This window comes from Arvicola amphibius, chromosome 11, assembly GCF_903992535.2.
Source record: "Arvicola amphibius chromosome 11, mArvAmp1.2, whole genome shotgun sequence".
In the NCBI taxonomy this organism is placed as follows: Eukaryota; Metazoa; Chordata; class Mammalia; order Rodentia; family Cricetidae; genus Arvicola; species Arvicola amphibius.
Genome location: NC_052057.2, coordinates 44,425,899 through 44,446,195, shown reverse-complemented (window position 1 = coordinate 44,446,195; position 20,297 = coordinate 44,425,899). Strand labels below are relative to the sequence as shown.

General features: G+C 47.5%; 1 protein-coding gene across 1 annotated transcript in view; it reads right to left on the bottom strand.

Moving 5' to 3' along the window:
* The window catches only part of Acad9 (acyl-CoA dehydrogenase family member 9), a 41,340-nt gene extending 21,708 nt beyond the window's left edge, over window positions 1-19,632 (bottom strand). The window contains exons 1-11 of the mRNA XM_038348313.1: window positions 19,427-19,632; window positions 14,418-14,511; window positions 13,042-13,143; window positions 10,914-11,020; window positions 10,050-10,150; window positions 9,218-9,296; window positions 8,194-8,368; window positions 6,519-6,592; window positions 4,177-4,252; window positions 2,543-2,613; window positions 2,232-2,351 (exon numbers count right to left, since the gene is read on the bottom strand). Coding sequence (XP_038204241.1) covers window positions 2,232-2,351; window positions 2,543-2,613; window positions 4,177-4,252; window positions 6,519-6,592; window positions 8,194-8,368; window positions 9,218-9,296; window positions 10,050-10,150; window positions 10,914-11,020; window positions 13,042-13,143; window positions 14,418-14,511; window positions 19,427-19,597 — 1,170 coding nt within the window. The 5' untranslated portion in view covers window positions 19,598-19,632. The remainder of the gene's footprint in view (window positions 1-2,231; window positions 2,352-2,542; window positions 2,614-4,176; window positions 4,253-6,518; window positions 6,593-8,193; window positions 8,369-9,217; window positions 9,297-10,049; window positions 10,151-10,913; window positions 11,021-13,041; window positions 13,144-14,417; window positions 14,512-19,426) is intronic.
* Window positions 19,633-20,297: the final 665 nt, after the last annotated feature.

The following is a 20,297-nucleotide window of genomic DNA, read 5'->3' as shown; positions in this document are numbered from 1 at the left end:
GAGTGAGGTAACCCAGACCCAAAAAGATGAACATGGGATGTACTCACTCATAATCGGTTTCTAGCCATAATTAAAGGACATCGAGCCTATAAATTTGGGATCCTTGAGAAGATAATAAGAAGGTGAACTCCCAAAAAAAGATATAGTAATCCTCCTGGATATTGGAAGTAGACACGATCGCCAGGCAAAATTGGGAACTTGAGGGTTGGGCGAGACTGGGCCAAGGGAAGATGGGGAGAGAAAAGTGTAAAGGGGAGAATGGGGGGAGCTCGGAGGAATGGGGTGCTTGGGATATAGGAAGGGTGGATATGGGAGCAGGGAAGCATATATCTTAATTTAAGGAGCCACCTGAGGGTTGTCAAGAGACTTGACCCTAGAGGGGTTCCCAGGTTTCCAGGGAGACGCCCCCAGTTAGTTCCTTGGGCAGCTGAGGAGAGGGAGCCTGAAAAGGCCAGTTCCTATAGCCATACTGATGAATTTCTTGCATATCACCATAGAACCTCCACCTGACGATAGATGAAGAAAATGACAGAGCCCCACCTTGGAGCACCGGACTGAGCTCCCAAGGTCCTGATGAGGAGCAGAAGGAGAGAGAACATGAGAAAGAAAGTCAGGACTGTGAGGGAACCTCCAGCTGGCGACAGATGGGGAAGGTGACTGAGCCCCACATTGGAGCACTGGACTGAGCTCCCCAAGGTCCTGATGAGGAGCAGAAGGAGCGAGAACATGAGGGAGAAAGTCAGGAACGTGAGGGGTGCGTTCACTCATGGAGACGGTGGGACAGAACTAAAGGGAGATCACCAACTCCAGTTGGAATGGGACTGATGGATCATGCGACCAAACCCGTCTCTCTGAATGTGGCCAACAGCGGGGGCTGACTGAGAAGCAAAGGACAATGGCGCTGGGCTCTGATTCTTCTGCATGGACGGGCTCTGTGGGAGCCTTCTCAGCTTGGTCGATCACCTTCCTGGACCTGGGGGGTGTTGGGAGGACCTTGGACTTAGCATAGAGTGGGGAACCCTGATGGCTCCTTGGCCTTGAGAGGGAGGGAGGGGAGGTATGGGTGGAGGGAAGGGGAGGGAAGGAGGAGAAGGAGGGGAGGGAAGGGGGAGGAGGAGCGGAGGGAGGGGGGAGGAGGAGGGAAGGAGATGGAAATTTTTAAATATAAAAAAAAAATAAACCATGAGAAAAAAAAATAAAACGTAACAAAAAAAAGAATATTGTATACATAATAAATAAATATTTTTTTAAAAAATAAAAAACAGAACAAAGCTAGAGGGTTGTAAAAATGAGCTTACAGGTTCTTACTCCTAAAGCAAGCATATGAGAAAACTCTGTGGAGCCAAGGGAGACGGTTCCAGCGGACAGTGATTGCACAAAGACAATGGGTCCAGTAGTAAGGTGGCTGAACAGAAGAGAGGGAAGCACCCAATGCCACAGAGGTAAAGACGGTGACTGCTGTATGCTGTGGACCAGGTTCTGTCTATTCGAGATCCCAGATTCACCTGTTTAACCCTTAGGTATCCAACTGAAGCAGTACCAATGTTACCCCACCCTGTAACTGACAAAGTTATGGCCCAGAGGTGAAGCTAGGAGAATCCTTATTGCAGCAAAGGAAGGAGCCGCCTTGAAAAAGGATGGTTTGAGGAAGCCCAGGACCAGGGGTTAGAAACGTAGGCCTGTCCTGGACTCCAAAGCATTTTCTACTTGCAATGTTTCTAGATCCCCTTAAGATAGAAAAGCAACATTCAGGGAACTCAGGACATGGCCTAAGAGCCAGCTTGGCCCTTTTACACACCAAAGAAATCCAATTCTTGTAACCAGTGCCTTCTTTTTACCTCATTAGACATGTTATTAACAAAGTTCTGACCAAGAAAAAAGGCTATTAAATCTGAAAAAAATGTACTCCTCCCCAGGGGAGCCCAGCTAATTTACATGGATATAGTTTTGACATCTGAGCCTTCTCCTGTTGCTACGACTAGGATCAATCAGTAAAAATGGGCACAATCCACACTGGGAAACACTGAGCTGTCCTGTAGACTCACACTCTGCCTCACTTCTCCCAACTTCACCCCAGGGCCATGCTAACCTGGGAAGCTGCACGTGTGTAAATACTAAGTCAAGTCGTTCTATCACTTAACAGGAGGAGGAAGACGGCTGACAATGCCATGGATCTGAGATGCCAAGGCTACATCTCCCCCAAGTGCTAGCTCTAGCTGAGCTGGGATTACCTTCACCATGGCTGCCTCGATAGAGCAGTCGGGAAATCCTGGTTGGTCTAGCATCCCCGCGGTGAGGTAGGCCATGCTCTCCATTACGTATGCCTTCTGAGCCATTAGCGCAAACTTTTCCTGAAATGTTCAGAAAAACAAAATCAAGAAGCAATTTGCATGTACATAGGCTTAAATCTCCTCTTCTCCCAAGAAGCAAATTACATCAGAAGCCTTTATGTCCCAGTGGCAATAACGCCTTGTATAGATTTCATCCTGTGTCCCCGCCCATAGGCATAGCACAGTGAACCAGCAACTGTGAACCTCTTTACCTGGATCAAACCAAATTCGCTGAGATTCCGATTAAACTGCTTCCTTGTGCAGGCATACTCAGCAGTCAGTTCTGAAGAAGAAAAGAGTTGTCAAAACAGACAAAAAATACAAAACAAAGACAAAAAAGGTTTTTGAATTCTGGAAAGTATTTCCTAAGACCAGCATTTCTGGTTCCCACTTCTGGTAGCTGGTTGGAGGGGGCATTCTTGGTCCTCATGGGCCTATAGGCAACAGGCAGGAGGGGAAGAGCAGAGAAGGCTGAGTCAGTTGTGAGGGTGTGGGAGGGACACTCATCTCCCTTAACATACCACCCTCCTCACAGAAACACCGTGGAGACACAAAGAGGAAGGCTGCAGGCATTGGGTATAAGCCAGGTGTACAGGGCATCCAAGAAAGATGCGAAGAGGGCCCACAGACAACCACGTGACGGGTACCTTCACGTCAGAGCTCTGGCTGGGGCCATGTGCATGGCTGTTTAATAGTGCCAGGTTCTAAGAGCCTCAGAGGGACACTCAGCCTGCTATCCTGGCACTAGTACTTCTAGTTCTGCCTGCCTACAACTTGTTTCCAAACATGCCCTCTGGTGTGAACCAGTAGCAGCTGGTCTCCAATTGTTCCTGCATTCACGTTTCTAGCCTGTGAGAACTCTCACTGATGAGAGGCACAGAGCATGCTGAATGAGTCTGAGCATAACAGGGAGGTTTGCCTTTGGGTCATGATGCATGGGCCTGTGTAAACCACCGCCCTCTCTGGGCCTTAGTTCTCTACTAACCGAATAGAGGGAAGAGTCCAAATGTGTGTCTGCATTGTTGTAAACTCGAACAGTCACAAAACAAGCACAACACAGGGCTGTGCTTGCTTCCAGGACTTCCCAGCCCACATCTATGCCCAATGAGCCATGGGGCTCTGGTGAGATCAGAGCTGTTTTCTTAGTTCCTGGCTCAAGGACTAAAGTTCATTAAACAGCCATGTTTGTCATGGATAGAGTAGCAACATCTTATGCTTCTGACAGAATGCCTGACTAGTATGTAAATAAAGCAGAGGAATGTTGAAATATACTAGCCTCTGGGGAAAAAGTACATTTGGTCTAAATCAAAGGCCACATGCTAAACTTAACGCTGTCTGTCCAAACGGCCTAGTTCAGCCTTGCCTACCCAGAAGAAACGACAGAGACATTGTTGGCATGCAGTTGGTGCTGCGAAGGGCTCCCGCTCCTGATTTACCTACTTTGGAGATTAATCTTCGGTGTTAACTGATTGGCTTTAGAAGCACGATTCATGATACTAGAAGACAGCTCTGGGCATTGTTTGTGAGGGATTTCCAGAGTTGCTTAACTGGGGTGGGAACGGCCACCTGAATATGGGCAGTATCAGCCCATAAGCTGAGCTTCCGGACTAAGGAAGAAATGAAGAAACCATGGGGGCAAGCATCTATTCTTCCTGCGTCCCAACTTCCCACATGGTCAACTGCTTCACATTCCAGCAGCCACAGCTAGAGATGGATGTCCTAGCCACACCTTCCTTGCAAGATGGACCAGGCATTCCACCTGTGCGCCAAAATTACCCACACTCTTCCTAAGGTTGTTTCTGTAAAGTATTTTGTCACAGCAGGAGTTAAGTAACTATTCACCTACCAATCAGTTTCTTGAGCATCCCAGCCACAGCACTGCCCATGCTGAATCGCCCGCTGTTGAGGATGTTCATAGCTACCTGCAGGGAGGCAGAAAAGGATCAGAGGCACTGAAGGAGGCTGAGGGAGCCAGCCATACCAACTTGTGTTCAGAAAGCAAAGGCAAGTGTCTACAGAATTCTATGCCAGCATCCAGACCAAGTTAATCCCTCTGCCTGTTTCCAGGACAACACAAGCAGTTCTAACCCTCACACTAGGTGGCTTAGGCACTTTTGTACCTCCCCATCAACATCACTGGCCTTGCTCTGACCACAGAAAACATCATTGCTCACATTGTAAATGCACCTGTCAGAACCCCTCGTCCACGGGCAGGCACAGAAACCCAGACTGATGTAAGTATGCCGCAAGCAGAAAGAACGTTCCTGGCTGTGCTCTGGGGTCAGCACCCACATTTTACAGATGAAGCAGGTGTCTGTGTTCAGAGCAGAGCTGTGACTTTCTCAGGACACAGAGATGACCCTGGTGACTGCAGCCAGGAGCCTACGACCCTGGCTGAGGGCTCAGTCAGCAGCACTCTGCCTCCTCCCCCCTTGCCCTTCATTCCATCTGATCCAGTACAGTGAACAGGTGCACAGCTCTGGTTCACACGCTGTGCACCTCATCCGGAGTCACGGGGTCTCCTCACCAACCAGAGAGCTCTCAAGGGAAGAAACTGAGTGAAGCCACAGGCTTCGTTCTAAAAATGGACAACAACACAAGAGCTGGGGAAGACGGGGACCATTGGACACTGTAGGCACCGTGGGAAGAGGTCTTCAAAGACCTACTATAGTCTCCATACAGCCAGCAATTCTGTTACTACAGTTACACACAAGGGGACTGCAAACTTATTTTCCAAACAAAAACTTGAAGATGAAAGCGACAACAACTCAGCCTAATGAACCGATGAGTAAGATGTGGTTTACTCAGCCGTAGATCGTTATCCACCCACACAAAGGAAGGAAATGCGGACTCATGCTGTGACATGGATGAAGGCTTGAGAATGTGCTGTGAGAGCAACCACAAAACACCTCACGCTGTGTACGATTCCAGCCACACGAAATACTCATCATCCACCACCCAAAGAAGAACAGAAGGAAACAGCAGTTGCCAAAAGATGGGGGTAGAACTGGAAGCATGGCATTAGAAGTACAACAGACAGACAATATATTAAAAATGATAGGCATGTATATTTTAAAATGGCAAATTAAATGTCACATAAAACACTTCTAAATAAAATATAAATCTGGGGCTGGAGAGATGGCTCAGGAGCTAAGACCACTTGCTGCTCTTGAGTACTCAGGTTCAGTTCCCAGCACCCACAGGGTGGCTTACAACAGCCTGTGACTCCAGTTCTGGTCTCTGCAGGCACCAGGCACACATGCAATTCACATACACAAATGTAGACATTCATGATGTAGGAGGGTCTTCTTTCTATATGTTGTTTTCATTGGTTGAATAAAGAAAACTGCCTTGGCCTTTGACAGGGCAGCCCTTAGATGGGCGGAGAATACAGAACTGAATTCTGGGAGGAAGAAGGCAGTGACGCAGACACCATGGCTCTCCTCTCCAAGATGGACGCTGGCTAGACTCATGCCAGTAAGCCACAGTCAATACACATTAATGGAGATGGGTTAAACAAATATGTTAAGAGTTAGCCAATAAGAGGTTAGAACTAATGGGCCAGGCAGTGTTTAAATGAATACAATTTGTGTGTTGTTATTTCGGGCATAAGCTAGCTGGGCAGCAGGAACGCAGCCCACTCTCATTACTACACATTCACATACATACGTAAAATAGAAATAAACAAATCCAACTGAATGCGCCTTTAGTCTCAGGACTAGGGAGGCAGAGGCAGGTGGATCTCTGGCCAGTGTAGTCTACACAGTGAGCTCCAGGCCAGTCAGAACTACATGGTGAGACTCTATTCTATCTCAGGAAAATAAATCTTTAAAATATAAACCTGACTATAATAGGAAAAGCTTAGGGAGGGAGTTAAGACCCAAAGTGCAAGTTTTTTGGAACCTGGACTTCTGTTTTTCACACTTACTAGGGAAGGGAAATCCATTCCTCACTCAGGAAAAAGAAGGTCTCCAAGGGGAGTAAAGACTCCTCATCCTAGTGAGACCCCTCCTCTAAGAGCAAGCCACTCCTCCAGTCTCTACAGTGCTGATGTCCTATGCCTAAGAGCCACACATACAAAGTCACAGATAAAGCACAGGCTCACATGCTAGGGAAAAGAATAGAGCAGAACATGAGACTCACACGTGAAAAGGCATAGCACTTACATGAGACTGGCCTTCAACTCACCTTAAAGCCACCTCCAACTTCTCCAAGGACATTTTCCACAGGCACTCTGGTATTTTCAAAATGGACTTCACATGCTAAAACACAAGGAATTGAAAGATGGTGACTAACACATGCAAACCACTGAGGCCTGTGACTAAGTCACTCATTTAGCATCTTGAAGAGCAGGGAAGAAAGGCCACATTCCTGCCTTCACAGAGCTCATTCTTTGGCCAGAAAGACAATCTAAAAATGCAAGGACCTGGTGGCATGGTCAGTGCTATGACGAAATAAACAGCACAGCACAGAGAGAGACGGGGCTGCAAGGGCGGCTATCATTCTTTGAAAGGCTATGCCAGACTTTTCTAAGGCAACATTTAACAAAGGCTGAGAGGACCAAAATAGTCGAAGACAGAAAGGCAAATAGAGCACACTGGCATTTCTTCCGACCCAGATTCAAGGGGATTCTTGTTCCCTATATTTAACACAGCCATACCCCTGTATATGGGGTAGCATCTTCCCAGCTTGGTATGGTGCTAGCACATGGGATGCAGCTAGTCATATGTGTGCAGATACACAGTAACCTAAACCAATTCATCAGTACTCTTCAGACTAAAGCATCCCCCAAAGAAATAAAATCTGACTGCTGCAAGCTAAATCCTGAAGCGTCTGACAGACAGGGCTACTATAGCCAGGGACCACCAGCAATCCGGAAAGAAACACTGGCTCCACTGGTCAATGTGAGTGACAGAGTGAGGTTCACAGGGTGAGGCAGGGTTGGAACAGTGCCCTTGCACAATATTCCCCGCAGCACTGCCTGCATGTTCTGCATGTTCTCTGTTGAACCAGAGAGAGAGAGAGACTAAGGATATGGAAGGTAGGGTTCCAGGGACAATCAGGCCAAGTGCCACAAGCTGACCTGATGATCTTTCACTCAGCTGTTGCTCTGACAAAGCGTGGGGGTGAAACGCCGCCACAGGACATGACCTCTCTGTCTGCTGGTCATATTGAAGGGCTGGCTACATGGGCTAGAGGATCTGGCCATTCTTTCCAAGGCTACTCTACTGGGTTTGGGGAAGATATGCCTTTCCTTTTGACCCCACCTTATGTTCCTGGACCCTCTTTTGGGGTCCTGCATGTTGCTGTGGCACCAGCTTCCCAGCTGTCAACAGGTAAGTGACACTGTTGAAATGCCCAGCTCCAAAGACACAGGCTACACAAATGTGGGCCTTGATGTGCCAGGAACACAGTCCCTTGTAGGATGGCCACTCTAAAACTGCACCACGAGAATAGTTTAAGAATGCCACAGCCGTACTGGGTGAATGGAGCAACAAACAGGACACCAGCCTCCACTGAAGCAACGGCTGACCAGGGAAGGAAAGGCAGGTCTGCATGGAAGGAAGAGAGAGGAAGGGATTCCAGGAAAAGGAGATGGGTTGGCCTGCCAGAGGATGTTTATTCCAGACACCGTGGTTGTGTGATGTCCACTACTGCGCCCTCAAGGCTGAGATTCGAGCCGACTTCACTCACCTAGAATCAGCAATGCCGAACGCACCAAGAAGCATAGGTTGTGACTGCATCCTTAATTTGATTATGCGCACATGCTTAACCGAAACCCACAAGCAATCAGGTATCATTTTCCATTATAGTTATCAGAGTGTAGAGCGAACGTGTCTCTCAGGTCTGCCACAATACTTACTGTTGGAGCCTCGAATGCCTAATTTCTCTTCAGGTTTCCCATTAGTGATTCCGCCAAAATCTCTTTCTACTATGAATGCAGTGATTTTGTCTTTTATTGAACCATCAGAATCAACCACCTGAGTTTTTGCAAATACAGTAAAAATACTGGCCAGTCCTCCATTGGTGATCCAAACCTGAAGAAAATACAGAATATCCTTAGAGACACCACTCAGCTCCACCCACCCACTGAATTTCAGGCCAACATGCTGATGTTCTGCATCAAGGAAGACAGAGAGAAAGCCCCATATAAGCCACGCCTGTGTGAATGGGCCCAGGAGCAGATGCAGCTGAGGCCTGTTCAGAGCAGAGATGCTCTCAGGAAGCAGAGCAGGGCAGGGCTGGAGCATAGCTAACATCACTAAGATGGCCTCTGAGCACCACTAAGACCCGACCACTGACAGACTTGAAGAAAGAAGGAAGCCTTTCAATACTGCTGCACAAACACAAAGGTACAAGTTTTATGTAGTGTATCTACTCATCAACCAAAGGAGGGAAAACGGAGACGAGGAAAGAGGGCTCTGTGGACTGCAATGGAGGGAAATCTGAACGCTAACTAGGGAAGAGGCCATTAGTATCCCTTCCCCCAGTTGCTAATGGCATTTCAGTGTTCTATCTTTAAGTAGTCCTTGATGAAATCTCGCAGATGCCACCCAGAGGTGGTGTTGTCAGCAGAGAGTGCACTCCTCCAGCGGGTGGCAGGGCCATGGGTGCACCGCACTACACTTTACATCTCTGAAATTGTGTGGAACCAGAACTGAAAACCACACACGAGAGCAGCTGTGAGCACAGAACCAAGGAGACTATGGCGTCAGACAGCCTTGCTCCAGTCCTGCCTCTGCCACTGGGGGTCTTGACCAGCCACTCAGCGGTGCCTCGGCTGTTCGGAGAAAGGAGTGGCACATGGCCAGTGTGATGTGCACAAGATGGACACACAGAGTCAGTGGCCTGCTAGAGCAGGCAGGGCACTGAGGTCATGGCTATACCTTGGAGCCATTGAGGACAAAGTACTTCTTATCTTCACTTAACGTGGCTCTGGTCTGGATGGAGGCAGCATCACTCCCACTGCAAAGACAGAGCTGTGTGACCAATGGGGAGCAATACTGCGAGAAAGATTAGAATACTTCTGAGGGCTTGGAGACAAGAAAGGCCTTTAAAACACTGAATCAGACAAAAAAAACCATGTCTGTTCCACTTGAGCTCTGATGCTTGAACAAGGAACATGGTAAGAGTCTGGATGCAGAAGGGAACGTTCCAGTATAACTTAGACCAGTGAGATCTGTGTGGACAATGAGTAAAAGAGTAGTGGAGACAGGCTGGGCTGAAGCCCCACATGGGAATGGCTCCACAAGGGCTTTGCAGAGTCTCTGTGTGTTCGGCCACAGCAGGAGGAAGCCTGTTCAGCATTTCAGGTGAAGGGAAGCACGATTAAACAGGGCCCCGCTGGACTTGCAACAGAATCTGAGTCTCGCCCAGGCCTGCTTCGTCCTTGCTGTGTGACCCTGGACTGGTTACAACCTCTCTGAGCTTCAGCTCCTAATCTGAAAATGTGGACTTGCCATCCACCCCATGTGCTCTCAAAGACTCATTCAAGTTTGAATGAGGCTCGTGAGCTACCAACACTGACTTAGCAGATGCTGTAGGAACGCCATCTGTAAGTCTCAATAGGCCAGAGAGAAGACAGCTATCGTATCAATAGTTGTTGACTCTGAAGGCTGCAGAGAGAAGGAAATACAAACCAGCTACTCCACACAAGCTCCATGTCCCAGGGACCTTTGATGGTGCCAAGTACACAGGTAACATTTTGAAGAGACAGACCTGGCTGGCTCTGTTAGGCAAAAGGCTGCGATGTGTTCCCCAGATGCCAGTTTGGGCAAATACTTGGCCTTCTGTTCCTCAGTGCCAACCAAGATGATCCCCTAAATGAAACACACAGACCAACTGAAGTTGAGAGGTGTCTTTAAGGGCGGCCCCTCTGTTGACAATATTTACTTCACTCAAGAGAAAACAGTATGAGTTCAGAGGCAGCAGCCTCAGACGCCGCTTAGAAGGCCCACCGCTGAGGAAAGGCCCGCTACTTATGAACCAGGTTCAGCCACAGTGGTAGCTCTGGAGCCAACACCTAGACTTTCATCCCTGCTTATGCCAGGGCAATCCTGGGAGACCATGGGTCAGGTATGATTTACAAGCTGAGGACTTCTCCTTTATGGACAGGAAGGTTTGGATGATGGAGTGTGAATATATGGGGGTGCTAGAACTTCACCCAGAATGGGAATGTATAGTTTCAAAGTTGTGCTCCCCAACTCCAACCCTGTTGCTAAATCACTGCAGTCTGGACACCTAATCTTAGGCTGCAAAGCTGAATGCTGAGTCCATTTAACTGTCTTTCACCTGTATACAGCAGGTATAATGGATAATAGGACCTGGATAATGGGAAACCCTTGAGGACGGTGTGCCTTGAAGCTGTCCCTCCCACCACCATGTTTTAAGTTCGGGTAGCAGTAGGGTATGTGGCAGACAGGACAGAAAAGGGTGCATCTCCAAAGAGAGCACTAGCTTGTCTCATGTGCAAGTGCAGCTGGGCTTCTCCACTAGACCCTGAGCAATCAAACCCATTTATGTCACAGAAGCACCACTCCTACTTTCTCCAGAAAGCCCAACACAGGACCTCAGACAACTGACCTTGAGGCCAATAGCCTGGTGTGCTGCCAGGGTCACGGTGATGGAGCCGTCCATGCTGATGATCTCCCCAAGCCGGGCATACATGGTGTTGGAGAGGCCCAGGCCACCTAAGAAAGAGACCAGTCTAGCTGACTCTCCAACTGGGGAAAGGGATTTACTTTATTTTCCTAATTTTAAAGTAACAGCAGAAACCTTAAAAGAAAATTAAAAAACAAAAAGTAGCACAAGGAAACTATCCTCTAAAATATATCCAGAGTATTTCTGTATACATCTTCAGATTTCGGAGGCAAGAAAACTCATACGAAGCTGAGTTAATATAGACATCTCCACAAACAGTAAGCCACTGAGTATGTTGCAAACCCCTTCTACCAGAAAGACATGTACAATCCAGGTGGCACCAGATCAAGGCTCTTCTGCTGTGGCACTGCAACCCTTGAGATAGTGTTCATCTTCTGATGTGCAAACCATCCCTGCATTACACCTGAGATAGTGTTCATCTTCTGCTGTGCAAACCATCCTGCATTACACCTGAGATAGTGTTCATCTTCTGATGTGCAAACCATCCTGCATTACACCTGAGATAGTGTTCATCTTCTGATGTGCAAACCATCCTGCATTACACCTGAGATAGTATTCATCTTCTGATGTGCAAACCATTCCCTGCATTGCCCTATGTTGAGCAACTTTCTGTTCTCCACCCATAAGATGTCATATCAAATCTTCCTAATCCCACAGTGTCCAAAACCGAAAATGTGCCTTGACATTGCCAATGCTTCCTGAAGTACAAAACTGGTCCTCTCTGGGAACTGCCACTCTAGCACTAAAAGACAAAGGGACTAAAAACAGCAAAGAACTTATAGACTTTACATTTGCTCTTCACATTCCAGAAGTGTCCACATTCACTTTACAGAAGTGAAGCCTACAGTTCTCAGGACAGTAACTAGCCAAGCCACCCAGTGAGGGTAAGAGTGCACAGCCCCCTTGAGGGGGCAGCATGCCTCCACACCCAGGCAGGCTACCTCCACATATGTGTAAATACCTTGATGTCAGGCCTCCATGCATTCCCACTTCCTGATCCTCCAGCCACAACCACCTGCCCTTCCCCATCTTTGTTTTGATCAAACACTTGCTTTTCCTTCTTCAACGAAGTGAGGGGCTGCGGTACTCTCACCTTCTTTCTACTCTACTAATTGGTGTGGCTGCACACAATGGTGACATCTGTCCCTTGGGAACACAGCCCTGATGCCCAGTACAGCTGGATGAGTTGCCTCTCTAATGGTTTCATGTAGAGGCCAAGCGAGCTATTTGTGTGAAGAAACAGTGCTGATGCCACAAACGTAGGGCTGGCTGCACCGGGCATTCTTTAGGCAGTCTGCAGACGGTCAAGTTTCCATATACTTGGTAATATGGTTGAGAAATGTTAAGGTTTCAAGGAAGGCACATTAGTTAACAGTTTTAAACCTATCACTCAACCAGGTTAACCAGGTTAAGATGCCAAGGGTGGCAATTAGGCACCACCCTTAGTTTCCTTGGATTTTCACTTGTGTCTCAGCTTGGAACAGCTCCAGATCTGGCACTACTATGGACTTATTCCGTATACTTGAGGGCTCACCCTCTGCTGTAGAAGGAACTTTACACGTTAGTATCTAGAGACACAATAGTAAGGAACTAGAAGAAAAAGAATGCTCCCATTTGCTACAGTTTGCAGTGTAAAACTTGGTAATGGCCTCATTAGTTGTGATCCAGGAAATATGCCAAATAGCACATCTCCAAATAAGCAGCCCAGAGCTGGGAAAGCTGTCCAACACAGAGAAGGGCTACCAGAGCCGGGAAAGCTGTCCAATACAGAGAAGGGCTACCAGAGCCGGGAAAGCTGTCCAACAGAGAAGGGTTACCAGAGCAGGGAAAGCTGTCCAACACAGAGAAGGGTCACCAGCGAACTATTTCCACACCTCAAGGACCTCTCAGTGCCATACCTGGAGGCTGCCCTGGCAAACGTCCACAGCACAGGCGGGAAGCTATAAACCACAGCTTTACATACTGATGGGCACCTAAGTCTATGGAAGACTGCATTTAAAGAAAGGCCACCATGAGAAGCTCTTGCTGAAAGGCCTTTGTTCTAACTTACCATATTCTTCTGGGACCTGTATCCCAAAAAGTCCCAGGCTCTTCAATTTTTCTAAGGTGTCAACTGGAATTTTTCCCTCCTGGTCAATTTTTCGAGAGTCCACTGAGAAAAACAAATATCTTAATTAAGCATGAAAAAAAATAAGCTATGTTCATACAAACAGAAGTATACAGAGTGGTTCTGTATCGTATGCCAGTACCAGGGGCAGAAAACACCTGCAATCTGAAGTGGCTGGCGTCGTGCCATCAAGCGCATAAGAACTGTATTTTTAAGTCACTGGTGCCGAGTGAGTCCTTCTCCTGAGCTGGGTGCGAGTGACCGAGTCATGTCAAACAGCAGTGTATCACAGACTTCTATGACAGACTCCTGGGTATTATGATGGCTCATATGTCAACTTAGCCGAGTTTGGAATTATGTAGAAATCAAACCTCTGGGTGTGTCTCTGAGCAAGTTTCCAGAATGTTTAACTGAGGAGGGAAGACCCTCCCCTGTGGGCAGCGCCATTCCATAGGCTACAGTTCTGGGTTACATTAAAAGAGGAGACGAGAAGGCAAGCTGAGTACCAGATCAGAACCATCTGTTCTCCTGGTTTTGACTGGTGTGAGATGGAGCAGTCACAGCAAAGATCTGCTGCTGTCACCAGACTTCCAGCTCCATGAACTAGTCTCAGAACATGAGCCAGAACAGCCCCTTCCTCACTAAGTTGCTTCTTCCAGCCAGTTTCATTACAGCGACGAGAGAAATAAGTAATGAAATGTTTCAAGAGGCTGTGGAAACTAGGTAACGTGTGGTCATAAGAGGAGGCATGAGAATCCTCACAATCTAACTGTCTCTGTACCCTCACGACTGCACACACACAACAGCACATATGATAACACATACACATGCACCAGTACATGTTGGTCAGCTGGCTTGTACCGATATCAGTATCCTGTCTGTGATGTTAGATGAGTTATCCAGGACGTTACCCTGGAAGAAATCAGAGGAACATACAGTCTCCAAGAAAGTGCTGGACCACACAGATCATGACGATTCATAAAACGCCCAGTACAAAGATCTAGACTTAACCTTAGAAACACATATGCCATCTTAGACAGCCTTTACCACAGTATGTGATAGCAAGTCTGACCTGGCCTCAGCTACATTCATCTTTTCTAGTTCTCACTTTTAGAATGTCTTTCACAAGTGTTAGCCTGCAGCAGGGTAGAAACATTTCAATGCGGTTCCTTACCACAGAAACTGGGTGATTTCTGAATGTTTTATTATGAATAGAAACTATTTTTAACTTAATAACAACAACACCAAGTTGCTTCTAATGTAAGCAATCCAATTAGTCACATACTGAAAATGGCAATGATAAAGAAAACCATACAAACCTTCTTCAGTAAAGAATTTTTCCAGTGGTCCCACAAACTGATTGATTTCATCAAGCTCATCCTGACCAACTTCGGGAAACGGGAAGACTCCTTTCTGAAAAGGAAAAACAAGTATGACACACTGGATGCCCAGCCCTCTCACTGCAGTCGCACTGGATGCCCAGCCCTCTCACTGCAGTCGCACTGGATGCCCAGCCCTCTCACTGCAGTCGCACTGGATGCCCAGCCCTCTCACTGCAGTCGCACTGGATGCCCAGCCCTCTCACTGCAGTCGCACTGGATGCCCAGCCCTCTCACTGCAGTCACACTGGATGTCCAGCCCCTCTCACTGAAGTCGCACTGGATGTCCAGCCCTTCTCACTGCAGTCGCACTGGATGTCCAGCCCCTCTCACTGCAGTCACACTGGATGTCCAGCCCTCTCACTGCAGTCACACTGGATTCCCAGCCCTCTCACTGCAGTCACACTGGATGTCCAGCCCTCTCACTACAGTCACACTGGATGTCCAGCCCCTCTCACTGCAGTCACACTGGATGTCTAGCCCTCTCACTGCAGTTGCACCGGATGTCCAGCCCCTCTCACTGCAGTCGCACTGGATGTCCAGCCCTCTCACTGCAGTCGCACCGGATGTCCAGCCCCTCTCACTGCAGTCGCACCGGATGTCCAGCCCTCTCACTGCAGTCACTCAGATGTCCAGCCCCTCTCACTGCAGTCACACCGGATGTCCAGCCCTCTCACTGCAGTCACTCAGATGTCCAGCCCCTCTCACTGCAGTCACACTGGATGTCCAGCCCTCTCACTACAGTCACACTGGATGTCCAGTCCTCTTACTGCAATCACACTGGACGTCCAGCCCCTCTCACTGCAGTCACACTGGATGTCCAGCCCTCTCACTGCAGTCACACTGGATGTCCAGCCCTCTCACTACAGTCACACTGGATTTCCAGCCCTCTCACTGCAGTCGCACTGGATGTCCAGCCCTCTCGCTGCAGTCACACTGGATTTCCTGCCCCTCTCACTGAAGTGCCCCTGTTTTCCACACTGAGTCCCAGGAGAGAAGCGGAAAGAACTCATATGACACTTCAGGCACGGGTTTATGTCTAAGACTATTTGCATCGATTTTCCTCCACATGCAGGTGGGTTGAATCCTCATTTTCAACTTTCCTCATCAATAACAAGGGTGGAGAGTGCCTCATAAACAAGGAGCCTGGGACTGACATTTAGATCCCCTGCTGTTTACTAATCTTGAGGTCAGTTTCCAGTAGCACTTCCATTTTCTCACCAACAATGTGCAGGTCACATTTCCTCAATATTCCTTTGAGAATCTTGTGCAAGACAATAGATGTGCAGATTCTTCAATAAAACGGACATCAGTCTTCATGTGAGCTCAACAGCTCCCTATAGTAAGAGCATATTCCAATCACCATATATGCCCCCCCCCCTTGAGCAGCTCTTTCCTATGTTCTGGATATTGGTTCCCTGTGTTGAACACATGAGGTAGCAGGGTCACAGGACAAGAACTCAACCTGAGCTTAGCCACTCTTTACATGTGTGCTAGATCTGAGCAACTTTCATGTCCTCTATTAGTGCAGTGTCTCCTACATTACACATAATCCTGTCCATCAGAGAAAGTAGCTGTAAGGGTCAGAAAGGACACACTTGGGCCATGAAGTAACCATGTCTGTGTGAGACACCAGCTCTTCTCATGACCCCTCTCTTTGTCTTAGTTATGGTTTCTACTGCTGTGAAGCGACACCATGACCACGGCAACTCTGACAAGGAATACATTTAATTGAGGTGGCAACTTACAGTTCAGAGGTTCAGTCCACTATCATCATGGAGGGGAGCATGGCAGTGTTTGGGCAGTCATGGTGCTGGCTACATCATGATCAGAAGGCAACAGGAAGTGGACTGTCACACTGGGTGGTATCTTGAGCATACATGAGACCTCAAGCCCACCTTCACGGTGACACACTTCCTCTAACAAGGCCACACCTCCTAATAGTGCCACAACCTCTGGGGGCCATCTTCTTTCAAAGAATCACACTTTTCTCCTGAAGAATGACTTGACTTTTACTAGTCAGGGTCCCCTGCTGGCCTCTGAAGTCACCCTACATGGCTTGAGGGTCTGTGACCATTTGAGGTCCAGTCATCACTACAGTTGCTTGATATGAGATGTAGATTTGGACCCAGAGCTGCTGAACAGGGACAGATCACAAGTTTCCAGGTTCAGGACTTTCCCATCTCTTTGGCTCCCCTCATAACAGGGGAGCCCTCACTCTTCCCTGCCTGCTACCCTATTACTCAAGTGCTTGATTCTCCACATGAGCAATGCTCCAGAATCTATTTGTGCCTCTCTGGCCCAAGGACAAAAGGCTAGTTGGTCTCTATTCTATTAAAGGAATATGCTGCTACCCACCAGCACTCCACTGTCAAGGTCGACTCAAAGGGAAACATGGCTCCTCTCATCTGTCTGCAGCTCTTGGAACATGGCTGCCAACTCCTAGGAGTACAGAAGCTCAAACCATCACCTTCACAACCCAACTGGTCACTTAGTCTTGGTCAAATGGCTGTGTAAGAGGAAGGTGATTCTCATTCCAGTAGACTAGGCAAGAACAAAAAATCTGGTAGGTAGCTGGTCTCCAGACATAATAAAAGTGTTAAAAACTTCAGGGGTCAAGGCACGGTGATGCACACCTTTAATCCCAACACTCAGAAGGTAGAAACAGGTGAAGTCCTATGAGTTCAAAACCAGTCTGGTCTACATAGTGCATCTCAGGCCAGCCAGGGCTACACAACAAGACCCTGTCTCAACAACAAAACAACTAAACAAAAACAACCTCCTCAAAACAAAACAACAACAAAAAAACCCAACAAAACCAAAACAAACAACATAAAAATAAAACTTCAGGGGGAGATGATAGGGATCAGGAGGAAAGCATCCACTAGAAACCAGAGACAAAACTGAATGGAGGATACCATGGGAGTGGAGCTTAACTTCAATTCATATCTTTCAAGTCATCTTTCAAGTCCATAAAGCAACAGAACCTGTTATTCAAGTGTTTCTACTGTAGAAGTCAATTACAAAAGCCAAGTGGCTAGAACTAATGCTAATGTCACATAAACCTCACCCATTCAGCCTCTTAACCCTGTGGCAGTCATTGGCATGGATAACTGGGACACTTTCCCTTCCCCCACACACCCGAGGCTCTAAAGTATCACAGCCACTGTCAAATTAAGGCCCAGACATGCTTTGAGAACTGTGTTAGACCGATCCAGGAAGTAGTAGTGAAGTCGGGTTCAGAATAAAACTTTAAGTTAGACAATGAAAGATTTACTTACTATAGGAGTCAGTGAGGACTATGACAATAAGAAGAATCAGGGTGTCACTAAAGAATGTGTCAAATCAGAGCTCCCATTATTACAGTAAACAGGCTTCTGGAAAAAGCAAGAGTAGGTGGAGGGATCTAGGGAAGAATTTTTATACATGCTTATCAAAGATGTTTATTACATATGTAAGAGGAGAGTGTGGGTTAAGGGAAGAACTCTTAAGTTGAAAACTAAATTTGAACCATAATAATAGAGGTGACATTTAAAGCTAGGACAATGAATTAGTTCATCAAGGGACTGGCTGCAGATGACAAGAACATGGACTTGAACTTTAGAAAACTTCCTATTTGCTAGGGGTGGCATACGACTGCAATCTAGCACTCAGGAAGGAAGGCAGTGGTAGAAGGATCTTGAGTTCCAGCAAAACCTTGTCAAAACAAGCAATCAACACAACCACTACCTCCACATAAAAAAAAGAGAAAAAAAGAAACAACAGCTTTATCTGGGCTCCCAGAGACACCAGCCAACGTCTACAGAGTGAGAAGCCAAAGAACCAACAACAGGAGAAAAAGGAGAAAATGGTTTCTCGGGAGCCTGTAGTGCGTTCAGAACAAACATTGAGCACTTCTCTGCATCATGATACCAATGGTGGGTCGGATGGGAATAGGAATGACAAGCAATTACTTAGATCTGGCGATGTTGAGATCACTATTGGCTGTTGGGACAAAGCTTGAGGGCACAGGTTCAAGAAGCAGCATTATCCTTGAATAAGTGAGAAAGCTGAACTCTAATGGCCAGGTCAGCCTTTGCTAGGGGTAGACAATTCATTATAGTAGTAGGGTGTCGCTGACACCAGGGAGGACAGCTACCCGTTGGGATTCTCATCAACTACATAAATGTAAAATTGGAAGCAAAGCTGATGCGATGGGGGAGGGGATTTAAAGGTTAAAAGAGGGTAGGTGATGACCCTTTCTTTCCCATGCCTTTGAAAGGTACGAGAATCCAAGATACATCACCTTCCGTCACAAGTTGTGGGAAAAATGGTTCCCACACTTCAATGTTAGCTTTGAACTTTGTAGCAGGGTGGCCACTCCCAGCCCGTGTCTTAGATCCTGCTGTAATGCAGTCAGTCAGTCAATGTGAGAAGGCTGTTCTAAAGAGCACATAGCTAAAAGAAGCAAACTCAAATTCACTGACAATCCTTCCCACTCTCAAGGTGATGGCCTGGAGGTTGCTACAAGCTGGGCTGTGGAGCTCTGAAAAGGAAAAGGAACCTTGGAGAAAGTTTCGGAGCTGAAGGGAAGCCAGAGAAGCGGCACTGATTCAGTTGTTTAGAAATCACATTTCCAGACTGAAAAAGATGTCTTCGTAATCACCCCTTCCAGGAGCCCATACATTTCCTTGACAAGGAATAGCTAGAAAAGCGGGTGTGATGGCACACGACTGCACACCAATATTCTGGAGACTTAGGCAGGAGAATCACGAAATTCAAGGCATGCCTGGTGTACGGAGTCAGCCTGGGCTACTTACTGAGATCCTGACTCAAAACAAAAACCTCAGCGACCCGATCAAAGCCCCATTTCCCCGAGCTCTGCCTCTGAGGTGTGTCTTTTAAGCACTCCGGACGGGCACCAACGAAAGGTGGAACCAGAGGACGAGGGCAGCCAGGACTTGCCGTACCTGCTCGATGTTGCCCAGGAAAAGCTCCTTGGCGAAGGAGCAGCTCCGCAGACTGGTGTGCAGCGGGCGGTGCGTCGCCGTGAAGACCCTGGACACCCGGGAAGCTCGCGCTGCAATCGCCGCCGCGGCCACAGCCACTGCCCCACGCGACAAGAGCCGGCAGCCAGACATGCTTCTCTTCACACCAAGCTTCAGATCACCGGAAGTCTCGCCGCGCCTCCTGATGACGCAATTACCCCCAGCCGAAAAGCCCTCCGCAACCGGAAGCTAGCCCGCGCCGTTTGAGGACGCACGGACTGCACCGTCTGAAGATGACCCCGAGGCTCTGAGGAGGAAACCTTTACCAAGGCTGTTGGACGGTTTGGTCCGGAATGTGTTTACGAGCTGTCTTCTGCGACTGTAATTTCTAGGTGTGTAATTTAAAAATTGCAATTTCTTTTAATCATCCAAACAGGCTAGGCATTTTTTTTTCTTGTTATTTTCCCAAGAAGAAAACGAAAATACTCAGAAGTCAAGTTGCTAAAGTACCATCTGGGCTCCCAAAATATGGGAGCCTGTGTGCTCATTCTCATCACGTCCCTTAAGTAGAAGAATTGATTTAGGCAAATAGACTTAGAAACACAACCTTTCTTTGTTCTCATCTCACTTAATATAGGACTTAGGATATTACCAAATGAGTATAATAAAACGACAAGAACCCCATTTTATTAGTCCACCTCTATCAAATTCTTTTAACTGTGTTAGTGGAGTGATCTCGTTTTGTAGGAGAGTTTACATGAAGCACTAAAGGCATACAGTTTCCTAAGTCTACCATGGCCTGGGTTGTGCACCAGCGAACCTGGCCCTTAATGGCCACAGCCGTCAGACACTT